This window comes from Gavialis gangeticus, unplaced genomic scaffold, assembly GCF_001723915.1.
Source record: "Gavialis gangeticus isolate Ggan-Ray unplaced genomic scaffold, GavGan_comp1, whole genome shotgun sequence".
Classification (NCBI taxonomy): domain Eukaryota; kingdom Metazoa; phylum Chordata; order Crocodylia; family Gavialidae; genus Gavialis; species Gavialis gangeticus.
Window position 1 is genome coordinate 137,316,915 of NW_017729022.1, and position 16,627 is coordinate 137,333,541.

At 41.3% G+C, this 16,627-nt stretch overlaps 1 protein-coding gene across 1 annotated transcript in view; it reads left to right on the plus strand.

The window, feature by feature from the left end:
* The window catches only part of SLX4IP (SLX4 interacting protein), a 177,201-nt gene that overhangs the window by 132,791 nt on the left and 27,783 nt on the right, over positions 1–16,627 (plus strand). Inside the window, 2 exon segments of the mRNA XM_019515885.1 lie at positions 7,909–7,986; positions 15,153–15,241. Of these exon segments, the coding sequence (XP_019371430.1) occupies positions 7,909–7,986; positions 15,153–15,241 (167 nt within the window).

A 16,627-nucleotide genomic window follows, 5' to 3' on the forward strand; every position in this document is an offset into this window, starting at 1 on the left:
CGCCTCCCTTCCTGAGGCGGCGGCAGCTGCCTCCCTGCCTGAGGAGGCAGAGCCCCCACAACCAATCGCTGCTGGCCCTTTCAGCGGCGCATGCACAGTTGCCCAAAAGTGTTATGGACAGACAGACTGAGCCCTTTATTATATTAGAATATATGTATTACACACACACACACACACACACACACACACACACACACACAAATATATGTATAATATATATAGAGTGTGTGTGTGTGTGTGTGTGTGTGTGTGCGTGCGCGCATGCGGGGTGAGGGCAGGCTGCCACTGTGGGCTTTGTCCTGGGCACCAAACTTTGAAATATTCTATATATATATGAAATATGTATGTATGTATAAAAGTTTAAAAGCAAATGTGTTCATATTCTAATTTATTCATACCAAACTCTTTTTTTCACTTGCAATATACTATTCACTGCTTCTCTCTCAGCCTGTTTTGTAGCACTTCATTAAGTTTGGCCAGTAGAAACAGAATGTTTTTTCCCCATTTTGGCCAGTTTTACTTTGTTTCTCACTGGCTCCAAAATGTGAATGGCATGTGTGACAGATGAGTGTTCTTAGTAGTACATACCAACTTAAAGTTATACCTTCATCTTCTCTTCCCCCCCACTTTTTTTTAAACAGCCATCCTTAAAGTAACCATAACCAAAAGACTTTTTTTTGCTTTGTTTACTTTGTGATTTTTACAGGCCCTGTAAGTAGCCAGTGTCACAGTCTCAGTCTGCTAGAGAAATCTCTGGAGTAAAATTGTGCATACTTAGTTTCCAGGATTAGAACAGAAGAGGAAAAGAGACATATGAAAGGTGGGGAAAGAAGGAGGGAATTACAGATATCTCTATATTCCTTTGAAATGAACAGAAATTGACTTTCCTCAGCTGTTTCAGAGCCCAGCCAGTTATACTTTGCCTGATTTGCTGTAGGCATTGTAGCAGAAATAAGTCTTGAGGACAGGCTAATAGTCTACAGAAGTTCTAGAAGGGTGTTTCATGTATGTTGGTGGCATGGAAAATATATGAACGCATTTTTGCAGAGAACCAGTAAAAAGGTAGGTGAAACTAACACGGTGGCAGATAACAGTAACAAGAGTCATGGATAAGGAGGTAGGGTCTGAGGTGTGAAGTTCCTGTAAGGTCAGAATGAGAATCTTGAATCTGACATTGAGGAGAGTCAAGCTAACGGAGTGCTGAAATGATCAAAGCAATTGACAAAAGAAAAAAAATCATAGTTGTATTTTTTCATGAATTAAGAGGTCATGCATGGTGGGTGTTTGAGAAGCCAAAGAGGAGGAGATTGTAATAGTACAGAGGGGAGATTAAGAGAGTCTTTACAAGAGATGTAACATTTTGTGCCAAAGAATAAAATTCAGAATTGAGTTCTGATAATGGAAGGAAAAGAAGAGAGGTGGCATGTGGCCTGAATGTGTAAAGGAAAATTCAGCTGACAGAAAAGAGTGTACTTTTATTAACGATGATGAATAAAGGGGGAGCAAAGTAAAAAAAATAAAGTAATTTTGACTATTTTATGTTTAATTTGACAAGACATCCAGGAGAGGACTAGGACTACTTGCAAGAGTAAGATTATTCACATGCTCATATGTCTGCAGGATCAGATCTTATATACATATCATATGCCCGTATAGTAGTGGCTAAGGCCGCTGACACAGAGTAAAGGCATGATGGGATCTGATCCATGATCCCAACAACTGTGCCTCTTGCCATGCCGCTTGTGCATGGCAGGAGGCACAATTATGGAATCAGGGGTCAGATCCCAAGCATGTCCTATTGCTGGTGTAGAGGAAGCAAGTAGCAAGCCAGGTGCCTAGAGTGCCCCAGGTTTGGAGCGTCAGTCAGCTGATAGGTGGTCCCAGCTGCCAGAGCACATCAGAGCCCTTTACTCCAGTGTGCTTCCAGCCTCAGGAATATATTGGAGTCCTTTTACATATTCAATTTAAGGGATGATAGAAAGCAGCTGCAAAGTTGTTATACATATGTGTAATACCTTTGTGGCATATTGCATGTTATTGTGCCATTAATTACATGAACATATGACTGGGTTACTACTTAAGATGTGATTAACTGGTTAATCAGATCTTAAGTGTAACGCCTGCCAGGGGCCTCAGTGAACCATAAAAGGGAATTTTCTGACTTTTGGGCATAGAACATCTTATCTGTAACATTGCATTAATGTAGTACTTTGAGCTTGATTTCCTTGGCTCTCCTATTCCTACCTCCCAAATGCGCGCACAAAGAAAATATGTAGGAAGATTTATATTCTTAGGTAGTTCAGTGCTACAGTCAAATGTTTGTGAACCAGTGCTACAGTCTGTATCAGGTATTCTCAACCAGGGTGTCACTCAATAAAGGTGTGCAAATACCTACACATGATTCATAAGATAAATACAAAGATTTCAAAATAGTAATCCATTCAAACAAGACAATATTCTGACCTGTTGTGATCTTTCTGAGGTTTTTGCAACAGAATTGCTGCATTATTTTTCTGTAGTCAAAAAAAAGAGCGAAAGCAAAGAGGTGGGATTTTCTGAGGAATACCTTGAGTCTAAGGAGGTGTGCCTTCAGTGCCATAGCAAGGGGGGTGGCGAGCAGGGCGACTGCCCTGGGTGCTGAAGCAAAGGGGTTCCAGCAGACTCTGCCCAGCCAGGGTGGGGGCATGGGACAGAGCCACGAGCAGCTCATTTGGGGGGCACGGGGATGGGCATCTCCTGCTGCTGCATGCACAAGCATGCGGGGGCATGTGCCCCCCAGATGTGTGTGCAGGGCGAGGGCGGGTTGCTGCTGTGGGCTTTGCCTTGGGTGCCAAACTTTGTTGCTACAGCACTGTGCGCCTTAAGTCTAAAAAAGATTGAGAACCACTGTTCTTATATGTATCCTGTATTTAAAACCTGCATACTCTACTTGGGTAATTTTAAATTCACATATATTTGTGTACTTGTATGTAAACATCTATAAAAAAAAAAGTTTGAAAGAATACGCAGGAAGGTGAGACAACTGAAAAGTGTGTTTTGTGAAGGAAAAAGCTACCAGCAGGGCAGAGCTCATCTGGTTTGAGTTGTCACAAGCTGTTACCGTCCCTGTAACAATTTGTATCAGGTGAGGGTCTAACCCAGTGATTTTATTTGTCCATATAGTCATTAGGCTGCACAGCCAACACTAACTTTTGTGTAACTTCTGTCTGTGTCAGAGAATTTATATACCCTACAGAGTACCAGAAAGTTCTCATCAAGACTTGGTGATTGCCTTCACAGAGAACCACCTCCTGGCCTACCATACTAGATTTGAATTTTGTGTTCTCTAGAGCAGTGGTCTCCAAACTTTTTTGATCGCGTACCCCTATCAGTAAAACATTTTTGCGCGTGCACCCCCAATATTTATCGAAAAAGAAGTTCTAATATTTTCTTCCTGCACCCCAATGGATCGTCTTGCGCACCCCCTGGGGTGCAGGCACCCCACTTTGGAGACCACTGCTCTAGAGAGCATGGCTGCAAATGCCTGTAATTTGATCCAAGTAAGCAACTGAATGATTTAAATGACCAGAAGAGAGGAATTTGCAGGGTTACTTGTGCACAATATGCTGTATTCACATACAGTTTCCAATTATTATGCTCAGACTTAGCCAAAGCATGTATCCTCCTTGTGTTTGAAGTATTAAAAACAAGCCATTTTTGTTTTTCTGATAACAAAACAGAATATGAATTACTTCTTACCAGATTATAATCAGTGTTTTTTTTCATTCATGTCTATTTCAGAACCAACAACAGAAATTTTACTGAGGTCTTAGAAAATATTTCAACTGTTGGCTGAGAATAAACTTGCGAAACCCTTTTTTGGAAAGTTACAAGAACCCTAAAACAGGTTTAGATTTAGAATAAAAATGCTTCTTCAGTCTGTCAGTAGCATGAAAGTGAATAATACGAAGGAAATAACTACTAATAAATTAAACCTCACTAAAAGCCATGTAATAACATATCTATAGTATACTGAAAAATTAAAACCTTAAATACTGGAATCATTTTAATACTACAGCTTTATCTGTGTGGATTCATATGCATTATATGCAGTATTCAGACTTCTTATTTTACTCATTTAATCTTTGAAACAGGCTAATGTACTGAATTGACAAACCTTGTACATCTATTTCATCATTCAATATTACAAATTCATGTTTATATTTTAAATCATTTAATGCATACAAGATAAAAATTTTGTACTTTTCAATTGTAAGGGGAGTTTAGTCCAAAAAAATCTGTCAGCCTGTGAGAAAAATTAATGTTTTAGAAGACAGCAAGAAAAAGCTGTATAGTTAAAAATGTAGGAGTGTCAGGTATGAAAATGTTTTGGGGGCAATAGGCCTTCTTAGGCCTGTCTTGTGGTTTTGGAGAAGGGTTACTGAATTCAGTAACAGAGCCATGCAGGTGCCAGATTTTGCTGAGAAGTGAACACCTGCCAGGCTACTCCAGATAACTCAGCAGCTCAAAGGCATTTTCCCAGGCTCCCAGATGAATGGTCTCTAATAGCCGTGGGAGAGGGCTTTCCACTGTTATACACTGTACCACAGACTCTTCTTGGCAGCCTTGGGGAAGCTCAAGTCAACTTGGCTGTAACTCCTTTGGAAAACAAGTGTTGCTGGATAGTTTTACAGTAAAAACCCAATGTCTGATATTTCCTCTCAGTGTCCTGGGACTGTGAAATATGACAAGCAGGGCAAATTACCACTCCCTTAAAATACATTACTCACTGGAGCACATTACAGCTTAAATGAAACTGCAGCATTTCTGTAGGACTGCATTTATTCAGTCACATTCTGGTTTCCATTGTTTCCGTGATTTTTTTTTGGAATGTAGTTATGACGATTTACACGTATAATTTCAAAATAATGAAAAATAATGACATTAACAGCAGTTTAGATTTTGCTTTATTTATGGTAAATTTGAAAAGGCCTTTCTGATTTTCTGTTGGTAATTTACATGGTGAAGTCTGTAAAATGCACAGATTCTTCAAAGGGAAATGTCACATGTCTTCATTTTATATCTTGTTATGTAGGAAATGGGGAGATTTGTCAGGATTTTTCACTTGGAAAAAACAGAAAAAGAACAGTGCAGTATTGGTAGCATTGTAGCAAAACTGTTATCAGCTGCCTTTGGCAGAGCAGTGTTTTGGTTTTGTTGCTTTATTGAATGGAGCAGGTCAGAAGTCTTCAGTCTAATGTTGTGTTAAAATATATTACACTCTCTAGGTACCCGCATCATCAAACCTTGACCACAGTTAGCAATCATTGGCATTTTTGGTAGAAGTGCCAAGTAGATGGTTATGAAGACTGGACTTCTGTCTTGCTGTAAGTCAGTCTCTCTCAATTCAGGCTTGATGCATTCGGGTGAAGCAGTGTGGGGACAGCTTGGTCAGGCACAGCTGATGGTGTCTTTTCTCTTATATCCACAAAGCTTATGAGCATGGAAATAGGAGGTCAGTGCCTAGAGCTGCCGATTCAGTAATTTATATAGTTTAGATTTGGTTTAAAAGAAAGGATTCTAATTGGCCTTCCACTGGGTTAAAAATTTAGAGGCATGGCCTGCTGCAGAGTCCAGGGCCCTGTAGGGCCAGACAGCTGGTGGCAGAGGGGCAAGCAAGGGCTGTGTGACACAGTCATCAGTTGCTCTACAACCACCTGGCCCAGTACCACTTGCATCCTTCTGCCATAGCAAGAATGTGCCTGCTCGTGGCTGCTTGTCCCACTGCTGCTGCCCCGGCACTAGGCCAGATCAATCTCATAAGGAGCCCTGCAGTACAAATCCAACCTGCAAGGAGCCCCATGGTCTAGACCTTCCTAGGACGCAAGATGAGTTGGACAACCGTGATGTAAGTGATATAGTAAGACTTTGAGAGCTACAGGACAGAATGGTAGAGTACAGACTTCAAGGCAACCCCAGGTGATAGATCAGTAAGTAGAATGGTATTTGATTGAGCTTCCCATGGAGCCCTGTATCAATCACTTTTGAGCAGGAAGCAAGGTTTCATCATGGAAAAGTCAGTGAAGGGGTTAAAACTATAGACCTCTATTAAACAATGTCTGATTTCCAAATCTTCTGTCAGCAGCATAAGACAACTTGAAATCATGCACTAGCAAAAGGCTAAAGGACAACTGAGATAATAGTATTGTAGATCTGTTTTTGATTGTGAGTGAGGTTTATTTTGTTTCTTACTCCAAAGAGCCTACACCATATAAATCAAAGGTTTTGATTTGCTCAGGCAGTTAGTCACATATGATTAAACACTTACATCTTGCAGAACACCAGAACACCCAGGAAAATAAACAAATGTGCATGCTGCTCTGATTCCATTCAGAAATGAAATACTGTGTTTTTCAGTGGAAAAAGCAAAAGATTTTCACCTTTTTGTTTGACATTTTAATCAAAAGAAAACTGCCCAGCAGATGTGGTGTGCATGTTTAATGTTTTAGATGCAGTCTGAAGGAGAGGCCTTCTTATTTAGCTATCCATTTTCTCCATTCAGAAACATGTGTGAAGAGTCACATTTTTACAAACATTACTCTGTTCTAGTATTATTGCGATCACAGTAGAAGGCATTGATAGTACTGTCACAGTAACAACTGTTTATATAAAGCTCAATGTCCTATAATCTTTGATTTGGCTAACCTTACTAGCAGTGTGTCAAAAAGATGGTGGGTGCCAAACTAACAGTAGCTAACAATAATTTTCTTTAATCATGTTCTGTAAATAGGCAATTAATAAAGGTGATGGACCACATCCAAAGTTTCTTCAAGCGTGCATCATTTTTAAGGGGTGGTTAACTTGTCACATCCTGACTTGATCTTTAAAGGGAAGTCAAGTATTAAGTTGCCTTCTTAGAGGAAGAAAGATAGCTGGTAAATTACTGGGAGATGAATTGTGGCAAATGAATCTGATGGCGGTGTGGTGGAACTCTACTCCAAGAGGAGTTTCAGGAAGTCTTTTGAACATTGAGGAACTCCGGACTGTAGTGCTCAGGAAGGAATGCAAATGCAGGGGTACCCATAAAGTAAGGGGCCAACATTTATGCCTTCATGACTCAACTGGCTCTACTGGCTGAAACTGGAATGGGGATTTTTGGTCCTACATCTTTTCTTACAACTTTTGGAGCCTTTTGGTATGATATGAAAGTGATACTAATATTGAATTTTAAGCTTTTCAGTGCCACTTATTCAGACACACTGGGAACACCTAACACAAGGTAGTCAGTTTAACCTTGCAACATCGCCTTAAGGAAGGGGAGAGGATTATCCTCATTCTAAAGAATGAACTTAGGCGCTTAGATCGTGAGTTACAAAGGTAGTTTGGCACCTAACTCGTATTTGGGTAGCTAACTTCCATTGATTTCAGTAACGATTAGGTATCTGCATACCTTTTGTGGATCTAAGGTTAAATGACCTGTCCACTGTTTTGGGGAGTTTGATGGAGTAGAAAGTGGTAGGGGTTTCCTGAGTTGTGCTCTAGTACCTTAACCACAAAATGATTCACTTTAGCATTATCTTATAAAGTTGATAGGTTTTCAGATGATTAACATGTATCAGGATCAGTAGGGTCTTTCTTCAGGGCTGTGGCTGCCAGTCAGACACCTTAAGTGGACAGTGACTTAATGGAAAATAATTTCTATGATTGGTTAACATAACTGGTCTGGTTTAAACTGCCTGTCCTTCTGCTGGACATCAGTCATTTTAGTCTTAATTTTAAATAGTTTCTTATTTAAATATGGTCCTTTTGGAGCCACATATATCTGAAGCTTCTTTTTCACCAAATAATCAGACGATTATCTTAGGAGATCTAAAATTTTGAGATAAAAAGCTCAAATATCCTTATACTTATCACATTACTTTGTTTCAGGTGCTAGTTTTCATATCACAGCCTACTTTATGAAAAGATGGGTGAATCTGCGTTGCGTTGCAGAAGACCAGTATCGTGGTAAGCAGTCAGTTCTTATTTATTTGTGTAGCAGTTTTCACAAATAAGAGAAAAAAAAGGGAATATAAAAACAATGTTTCTGTTATCTTGATTCACTTCAGGTGTTTTTCACAGAATCATAGAAAATTAGGGTTGGAAGGGACCTCAGGAGGCTATCTAGTCCAACCTTCTGCTCAAAGCTGGACCATCCCCAACTAGATCATCCTAGCCAAGGCTTTTGTCTAGCTGGGTCATAAAAACCTCTGAGGATGGAGATTACACAACTTCTTTGGGTAACTTGTTCCAGTGCTTTACTACCCTCCTCGTAAGAAAGCTTTTCCTAATATCTAACCTAAACTTCCCTTACTGCAACTTGAGACCATTGTTCCTTGTTTTGTTATCAGCCACCACTGAGAACAGTCCTGCTCCATCCTCGTTGGACCCCCCCACTTCAAGTAGTTGAAGGCTGCTATTAAATCCCCACTTTGTCTTCTCTTCTCCAGACTAAATAAACCCTGCCTCTCCTCATAAGTCATGTGCCCCAGCCCCTCACCATTTTCACTGCCCTCTGCTGGACTCTTTCGAGTTTGTCCACATCCTTTTTGTAATGGAGGCCCCCAAACTGGACGTAGTACTCCAGATACGGCCTCACAAGTCTGAAATACGGGAAAAATCACTTCCCTTGATCTGCTGGCACCGCTCCTACTAATGCAGCCAGGTATGCCGTTAGCTTTCTTGGCAACAAGGGCACACTGTTGGCTTACCTTCAGCTTATTGTCCACTGTAACCCTGAGGTCCTTTTCTTCAGAACTTCTGCTTAGCCAGTCGGTCCCCAGCCTGTACTGGTGCATGGGATTGTTCCAATCTGATTGCAGTACTTTGCTCTTGTTCTTACTGAACTTCATGAGATTTCTTTTGGTCCAATTCTCCAATTTGTCTAGGTTTCTCTGAGTCCTAGCCCTGCCCTCCAGTGTATCCACTATACCCTCCAGCTTGGTGTCATCTGAAAACTTGCTGAGGGTGCATTCCATCCCATGTTTCAGTTCATTGATGAAGATCTTGAACAAAACCAAACCCTGGAACACTGCACTTGATACTGCCAACTAGACATTAAGTCATTGATTACTACCATTCTGAGCCTGATGATCCAGCCAGTTTTCTCTCCACCTCACAGTTTGTTCATTCAACCCATACTTCCTTAACCTGCTTGCAAGAATACTGTGGGAGACTATCAGAAGCCTTGCTGAAGTCAGGGTATAGCATGTCCACTGCCCTCCCTCCCCATCCACAGAGCCAGTCATCTCATCATAGAAGGCAATCAGGTTGGTCAGGTATGACTTGCCCCTGGTAAATCTATGCTGTTCCTAATCACCTTCTTTTCTTCCACTTACTTAGAAAAAGATTCCTTGAGGATCTGCTCCATGATTTCTCCAGGGACTGAGGTGAGGCTAATTGGTCTGTACTTTCCCAGATCTTCCTATTCCCTTTCTGAAATACAGGCACTATATTTGCCCTTTTCCAATGATCTGGGACCTCTCTTGATCACCATGAGTTTTCAGAGAGAATGGCCAGCAGTTTTGCTGTCACATCAACCAATTCACTCAGCACTGTCGAGTGCATATCATCCAGCCCCATGGACTTGTAAAAGTCCAGCATTTTTACATAGTCTCTAACCTGTTCTTTCACCACTGTTGGATGCTCATCTCCTCCCCAAACCGTGCTGCCAGATACAGTAGTCTAGGAGTTGACTTTGCCAGTGAAGATTGAGGTAAAAAAACATTTCAGTACTTCAGTCCTTTCTGCATCATCTGTCACTAGGCTGCCTCCCCATTCAGTAAGGGACCCACACTTTCCCTGACCTTCCTCTTCTTGCTGACATACTTACAGAAACTGTTCTTGTTACTCTTCACATACCTTGCTAGCTGCAACTCCATTTGCACTTTGGCCTTCCTGATTTCATCCCTGTATGTCTAAGCAATGTTCTTATACTCTTCCCTAGTTATTTGTTCAAGTTTCTACTTCTTGTAAGCTTCCTTTTTGTGATGTAGCTTACTGAAGTGTTCCCTGCTAAGCTAAGCTAGTCTTCTGTCATACTTGCTAGTCTTCCTATGCAGCAGGATGGTTCATTCCTGAACCCTCCCCCCCTGTCCTTTTCAAGATTTCTTTAAAATACAACCAGCTCTCCTGGACTCCCTTCCCCCTCAGAATGGCCTCCCAGGTGATCCTGTCCATCAGTAGCGGATTTACCATGAAACGAACAGTGTGGTGGCACAGGGCCCCCCCAACAACAGAGCCCCACCACCGCTGCCTGAGGTGGGGGGGAACCCAGCGTCTGGCTGGAGAGCCTCCCGCATTTTGTTTATGGCTCTTCCACCCACCCAGTGGGTTGTGGGCTTCTTCAGCCATTCCAGCTGGAAATTCCGGCCACTGCCCCTCCCCTGTAGCTGGTGTGCCGTGCTAATTCCCCTGCAGATGTGCAGTGGGGTGGGAGGCAGGGCCCTGCATCTTGCTTGAGCACAGAACCTCACTGACTGTAAATCTGTCATTGCTGCTCATCAGTTCCCTGAGTGCGAATTTGTCTTTTTGTTGTTTTTTTTTTTTCTTTTTAAGTCCAGGGTTCTTACTTTGTTGCTCTCCTTCCTTTCCTCAGGATCATAAACTCAATCATCCTATGGTTGCTGCTGTCTAAGTTGCTGTCCACTTCTACACTCCCCACCAATTCTTCCCTGTTTGTGAGCAGCAATTCAGGATGAGCATGGACCCTAGTTGGCCTCTCCAGCATTTGCACCAGGAAGCTGTCCCCAGCACTCTCCAAAAACTTCGTGGTTTGCCTGTGCATTGCTGTATTGCTCTCCCAGCAGACATCAGGGTGACTGAAATCCCCTATGAGAACCAGGATTTTCCACTAGCTGTTTGAAGAAAGCCTCACCCACTTCATCCTCCTGGTGTGGTGGTCTATACCCACCACAACATCACCCTTATTGCTCTCCCCTCTGACTCTAACCCAGAGCCTTTCAGCAGGCCTGTCTCCAGTTTCATACTGGAGCTTTGAGCGGTCACATATCTCTTTTACATAAAGAGCTACTGCTCCTCCTCTTCTCCCCTGCCTGTCCTTCCTGAACAGTTTGTATCCATCCATGAGAGTACTTCAGTCATGCGAGCTCTCCCACCAAGTCTCTGTTATTCCAGTCATGTCATAGTTCCTTGACTGCATGAGGACTTTCAATTCTTCCTGCTCATTTCCTAGCTCTGTGCATTTGTTTAGAGATACCTGAGGTAACTAGCCAATTTCCCTACTTTCTCAGGAAATATGAGAAGGCCTCCCTGGTTGCCCCTTCCTGCTTGTGCCTCCTCCAGGTCACCCTGTTCTCCAGTTACCTGAGGGCTTTGGTCTCCATCCCCTCTCTTCATCATGTGGATCCTGTCTCTTCCTAACAATCCTTCTTTTTGGAACAACATCCTGTGGTCAAAGAACCCAAAGACCCACTAGTGATACCATCCTTGCAGCCATGCATTGATCTACAGAATGTGTCCACTCCTGCCTGGGCCCTTCCCCTTGACCAGAAGGATTGAGAAGACCACCTGAGACCCTGCCCTCTTCACCCTTGCACCTAGAGCCCTGTAATCACTTTTAATCTATACAGGTTCCCCTCTGGCAGTGTCATGGGTGGCCACAAGGTTGAGTAGTCAGAGGGCCAGATGAGTTTCGGTAATACTTCCATGACATCTCAGATCTGGGCTCTGGGCAAATATCAGACCTCCCAAGACAACAAGTCAGACCACCAGATAGACACTTCCGTCCCCTGCAGAAAGGAGTCTCCAGCCACCACTGCCCGTCACTCTTCATGGCAGAGGTCTTGATCCTCCCAACTTTGGGGATGCTGGACCTGGCCTCTTCTGCAAGCAGAACTGGCTTCTGTTCTTCCTCGTCTGTTGGTAGGGCTCCATATCTATTCTCCAGGCAAACTGCTGGAGATACAGCCTGCTGCTTGCTGGCAGAGGTCTCAAGATTCCAGGTTCCATCTCCCTCCCTGGGAATCCATGTCCTCTTCCTTCTCTTTCACTGCCTCTGGCAGTTCTTCCTCCACAGCTGTAGATGTCTCCTCCAGCATTTAATTGATAAAGTCCTCATGGTGGAGAATGCTTCAGAGCCTTGCCACCTCCTCCTGAAGCTCTCTTGCCCACTCCCTGAGGGACACCACCAGAAGGCACTAATCACATGGCAAGGACTCCTTCACCTGGCTGTCACTGGAAGCCACAGTCTCCACAGCACCAAACCAGGAACTGTGTGGAAGCCTCAATGGTGAGTGGTCCTGCCTTGACAGACATCTCGCAGGTGCAAGCAGAAGAAAGAAGAGCTGGCAGTGGCAGTGGCACTGACATTGCAATGTCCTCCAGCCATTTTTCTGGGTCTCTTAATCTGCTGCCTCTCTCTTCCTGCCCTCTTTTGAAGCAGACCTTCCTTAGGAATCACTGCTCCTTGGTCTTAAAAGGTCCCGTTTTCCCTGCCAACCTGCTTCTTCACCAAGCTTACAGTGAAGAAAGGCAAGAGAGTTTCAAGGGAAACTCTGTAATGAGCTCCCCTTTACTATAGACTCTAGTTAAACAAGGGTCTTAAGTATTGGTCTAACTGCTGAGTTTTAGATGCTTACATTAAATATACGTAGGTTAGTTGCTCTTAATTAAAGAAAGAACTTACCTTAAAGGCTCCCCTTCAAAGAGGGGGATGGCAAACTGCCTGCAAACTGCCCTGGTTGTTGCCAAAGATTTTTGTTCTTTTTTGTTTTTACTTTCTTTTTCTTTCAGGAAGAACCACACTTGGGTATGTGGTTTTTCACTGGATTCTAAAATTGTTTACTGCCTTTCCCAGGTCAATCAGCTCAGCCATAAAAGATTTTGTACGTTTATAATGACACTCAACATGAACCCTCTGCAGGGTGAATCAACCACAGGTTGTGTCGAGAGTTACATTATTATTATTTGACCGTCTTGTGACATCAGCGATATGTTACAAGTGCATGCAAGAAAAAGCTTTCATTTAGCCCGGTGCTAGAAAAGACTTGAAGGGGTGATATCATTAGGTCAATTACATTTCATGCTTTCTCAAGCCAAAGATGCTCTGTAAGGAAGTGACATCAATCCTGTTCTGCCAACAACAATAAAAAAGGAACCATAACAATCACTGCCCTTTCAGTTGATCTTTTAAATTAAAAGGAAAATAAAGTCAGTCAACTAAATGGCATTAAAAATTAACTACTTGAATAATCGTCTTTTTAATGTTTCTTTCATTTTATAGGGATTTATTTATTATGTTTATGAACTTATCTCCTCTGCTAAAAATAATGACTAGTTTAGTCTAACCTCACATAGAGTAAAAAGATTAGAATATTCATTTTAAATATTTCAGTAAATGTGTACTTCTTCTTGGCTGTTTTGAAATATTAAAGTAGTTTGTAATAATGGGTTTTAAATCAACATTTTTCTCTGGTTTACATCCAAGCTGCGTTGGAGTTTTCCAAGATGTATTTCAATCTAAAGACGCATTTATTTTGATAATCGGCAAGCGAACAATCTTGCAAACTATAACAGTGAAAGCAGGTAATAAACCTTATTACAACAGTGCCAAAAGAAATCCTAAGGCCCTGATCCTGCTGTGAGCTGCTTCTCACACATGGTCATTGCAAGATAGGAGCGTGCATGTTTTTGTTGTCCTATTTAGTCTAGCTGCACTGTAATAAATATATTTTTCAGAACTATAAACACTTTGGTCTCAACATTTTTTATACAACATAAAGCCAGTATTTTAGAAACAAGGATTGCATACTAGAGATCATCTGAATAGAGTCCTGCATATTGCAGTTGTTCCTCACCCTGATGGGCCCCTTTTTTTTAGTTAAAGCTGAAATAACACACCTGTCAGAATGCTTATCATTTGAGATGACCAGCAATCCCTCTGCAGGCTCAACTGCCTGCCTGCGCAGAGTGTCAGAAATACTGTCCCTTAGCTCTACTCTCCCTTCTCCCTAGAGGCTTCCAGCTTGGAGGTCTGTAAATTTGGTGGTGTGTGATAGGATCCAGCCAAAGGTCAACTTCCTTTGCTTATAGATATCTTACTCCTACTGGGGGTTAATGCTCTTTGACACTGTATTAGTTCTTACTAAGTTCCTATGTAGCAGCCATGGAGTACTTGTCAGATGGTTACCCCAGGGTACACTGGAGAAACAGTGTAGTCTTTGGAGAGGGAGCCATTGGCAGGCTCCTTTGTCATTAGGAATTTCTGTAAAGCCCTCCATGCTCACTTCCTTTGGATTACATGTTCTTCAGGGATCTCTATAAGATCAACTTCACAGTTTTCTTATATCTGTCTCTTCTCTTTTCAACAAAGGCAGAGCACTGTGGCTCGTTGTTTTTAAAATATAAGCAGTATTAAAGTCTATCAGTTTCTCAGGTGAGTCCTAGCTGAGGGTCTCACTTTATCCCTCATATTGTTAAAACAGCCAAGCACCCCTCTCCCACTTTTTGTAGGATTAATATGTCACTAATTGAGTTATGTTTTGTCTATTCCAATCAGGTTATTAGTTCACTTTTTTCATTTCTGAGCCCATTTTAATCTTATATGAACATATTTTGTTGTTGTTTATTAAGGTCTGGGGACTCTGTAAGGAATTATTCTGAGTCTAATATGTAATTCAGGAATGGCACCCATCTTTAATTGTCTAGACTAGAGACTTTAAAACAATCTCTGGTAGATTGAAGGGTGTTTTCCATTTGTCATATTTTTACATCACTTTGATAGAATATACTGTTTATGTCATAAAGATAACTCAAAACATTTAAGATTAAAAAATATCATCAGACTAATGCAAAGGAAATTATTCTGAGGGGGTTTATCTATAGATTCCATACCATAATTTACCAGGGGTTCAGGTGACTAATTTACAGTCCAGCATGTCTTCTGGAAAACTGAGCTTACCCTGCCCTATTGATAACTGTATTATTCTTACTGTGGGAATAAGGGGTGAAAGAGGGGAGGGAGTAAGGGAATTCAAAAAGGCTGTTAGGAAATACATTATTGTGCATTTAAAAATATAAACCCTTCTGATTGACAAAATGTAGTACATGTTGCCATTGTTAATTCTATATTATATACCCAAAATACATGTATTGGCTTTTGTTATTTTATTTAGAGCTGCATGTCTTTCCGGAAAGACTTATGGTCTGTGCCAGTAGACTTGAATCTAATCCCAGTCCTTGGACAAGTGAGAACGGGGCACTGGTATGTATGCAGAAGTGTTGAGGTACTCTTGTTTACTGTTCACTGGAGGGAAATATGCTTTTATGTGGATTTAGTCATTTGTTTGCTCATCATGTTCTACTGGAGTGGAAAAGTATCACCTAAACATTTTGGACAAAATATTCTTTTTTAAAATGAGGACAGTTGTGTAGGAATGTACAGGTAGATTTGGGGGGCCTAACTGTAGGCAGCCATTTTTAATACCTTAGCCTTAAAAACTTTTTGTGTTGCCAAATACTAAGATTTATAGGGATTCGTTTTTTTATTTGTTTTGCATATTTTGTTAGCCTGTCTGCTCTATAAAAACAATTCACAAGGGAGGGTCAGTGCTGGCATTACTGGAAAAAATTGTCCACTATAAAGTTCTGGGTAAAGAGGTATTGCTGGGGTAGGTAATTACCAGTAAAATTATTGCCTATATATTTCATCTTGAAGGCTTTATCAGGGTCAGAGGCTTATGAATTTTATACTGCAGTTAACTACTGATTGTCTCATGAGTACTAACGTTGACCCAGGTGGCCTGTTTTATAGCATGCAAACTCCTTCTGTGCTGGTGGTGAGTGTCAGGATTACACTTTAAGGTCTATATATGTTTTACTAAGATTGATAGTGTTATATTCTGGTTAAGGAAACAAATATTCATTTTAATCACTGAACTTAAGATTTTTTTGCATCAGGCACAGTTTCTTTATTTTTTTACATTTTGGTCCCAGAAATGATGAATGTCACAGGATTAGTCTAAAAATATGTTTCAGTTCCTTAGAAAGAAACATAAGAAGTTGGTTTTGAAATACTTGTTATCTAAGTAAAATATTCTATTCTTGCAGTGGTTTTTAAAAAGCACTCGGGCTCCTTAAATTGAGAGTATTTTACTGTGCATTTTGACTGAAAAAAAATAGTGGCAGGAAATTAATTATTGCATATTTCTTAGGATAGAGGAAAGGTAGTTTAGATCCAGATTTGTCAGCTTCAAGAAAATAATGTGTGAGGGTTGTCCTCATCATCCTCCCTCTTGAATCTTCCTTCCATCTCCATGCACCCACCCATTACTCCTGGGTTTTTGCCAGGCAGGGTTTTGTTACTTACACACGCCTGGCCTATGTACATATGTAGCCAACTACTTACCTGTCTAGCCAGTGCATAGCCTATTGAGCATTGATAGTAGCTATGTGATTCCTTATTCATTCACACTGCTTGGGTAATAGAATTGCAAATTATTCATGAGTGCCAAAAATTCCACTTATATCTGGAAAACTTCCATGTAGGCACACACAGGATAATAGAATGTTAGCCCACACATGCACGTATCTGTAATCGAAACACACTTATCCTGCAAAAAATTAAGCCTGTGAGTAATTTTACTCACAA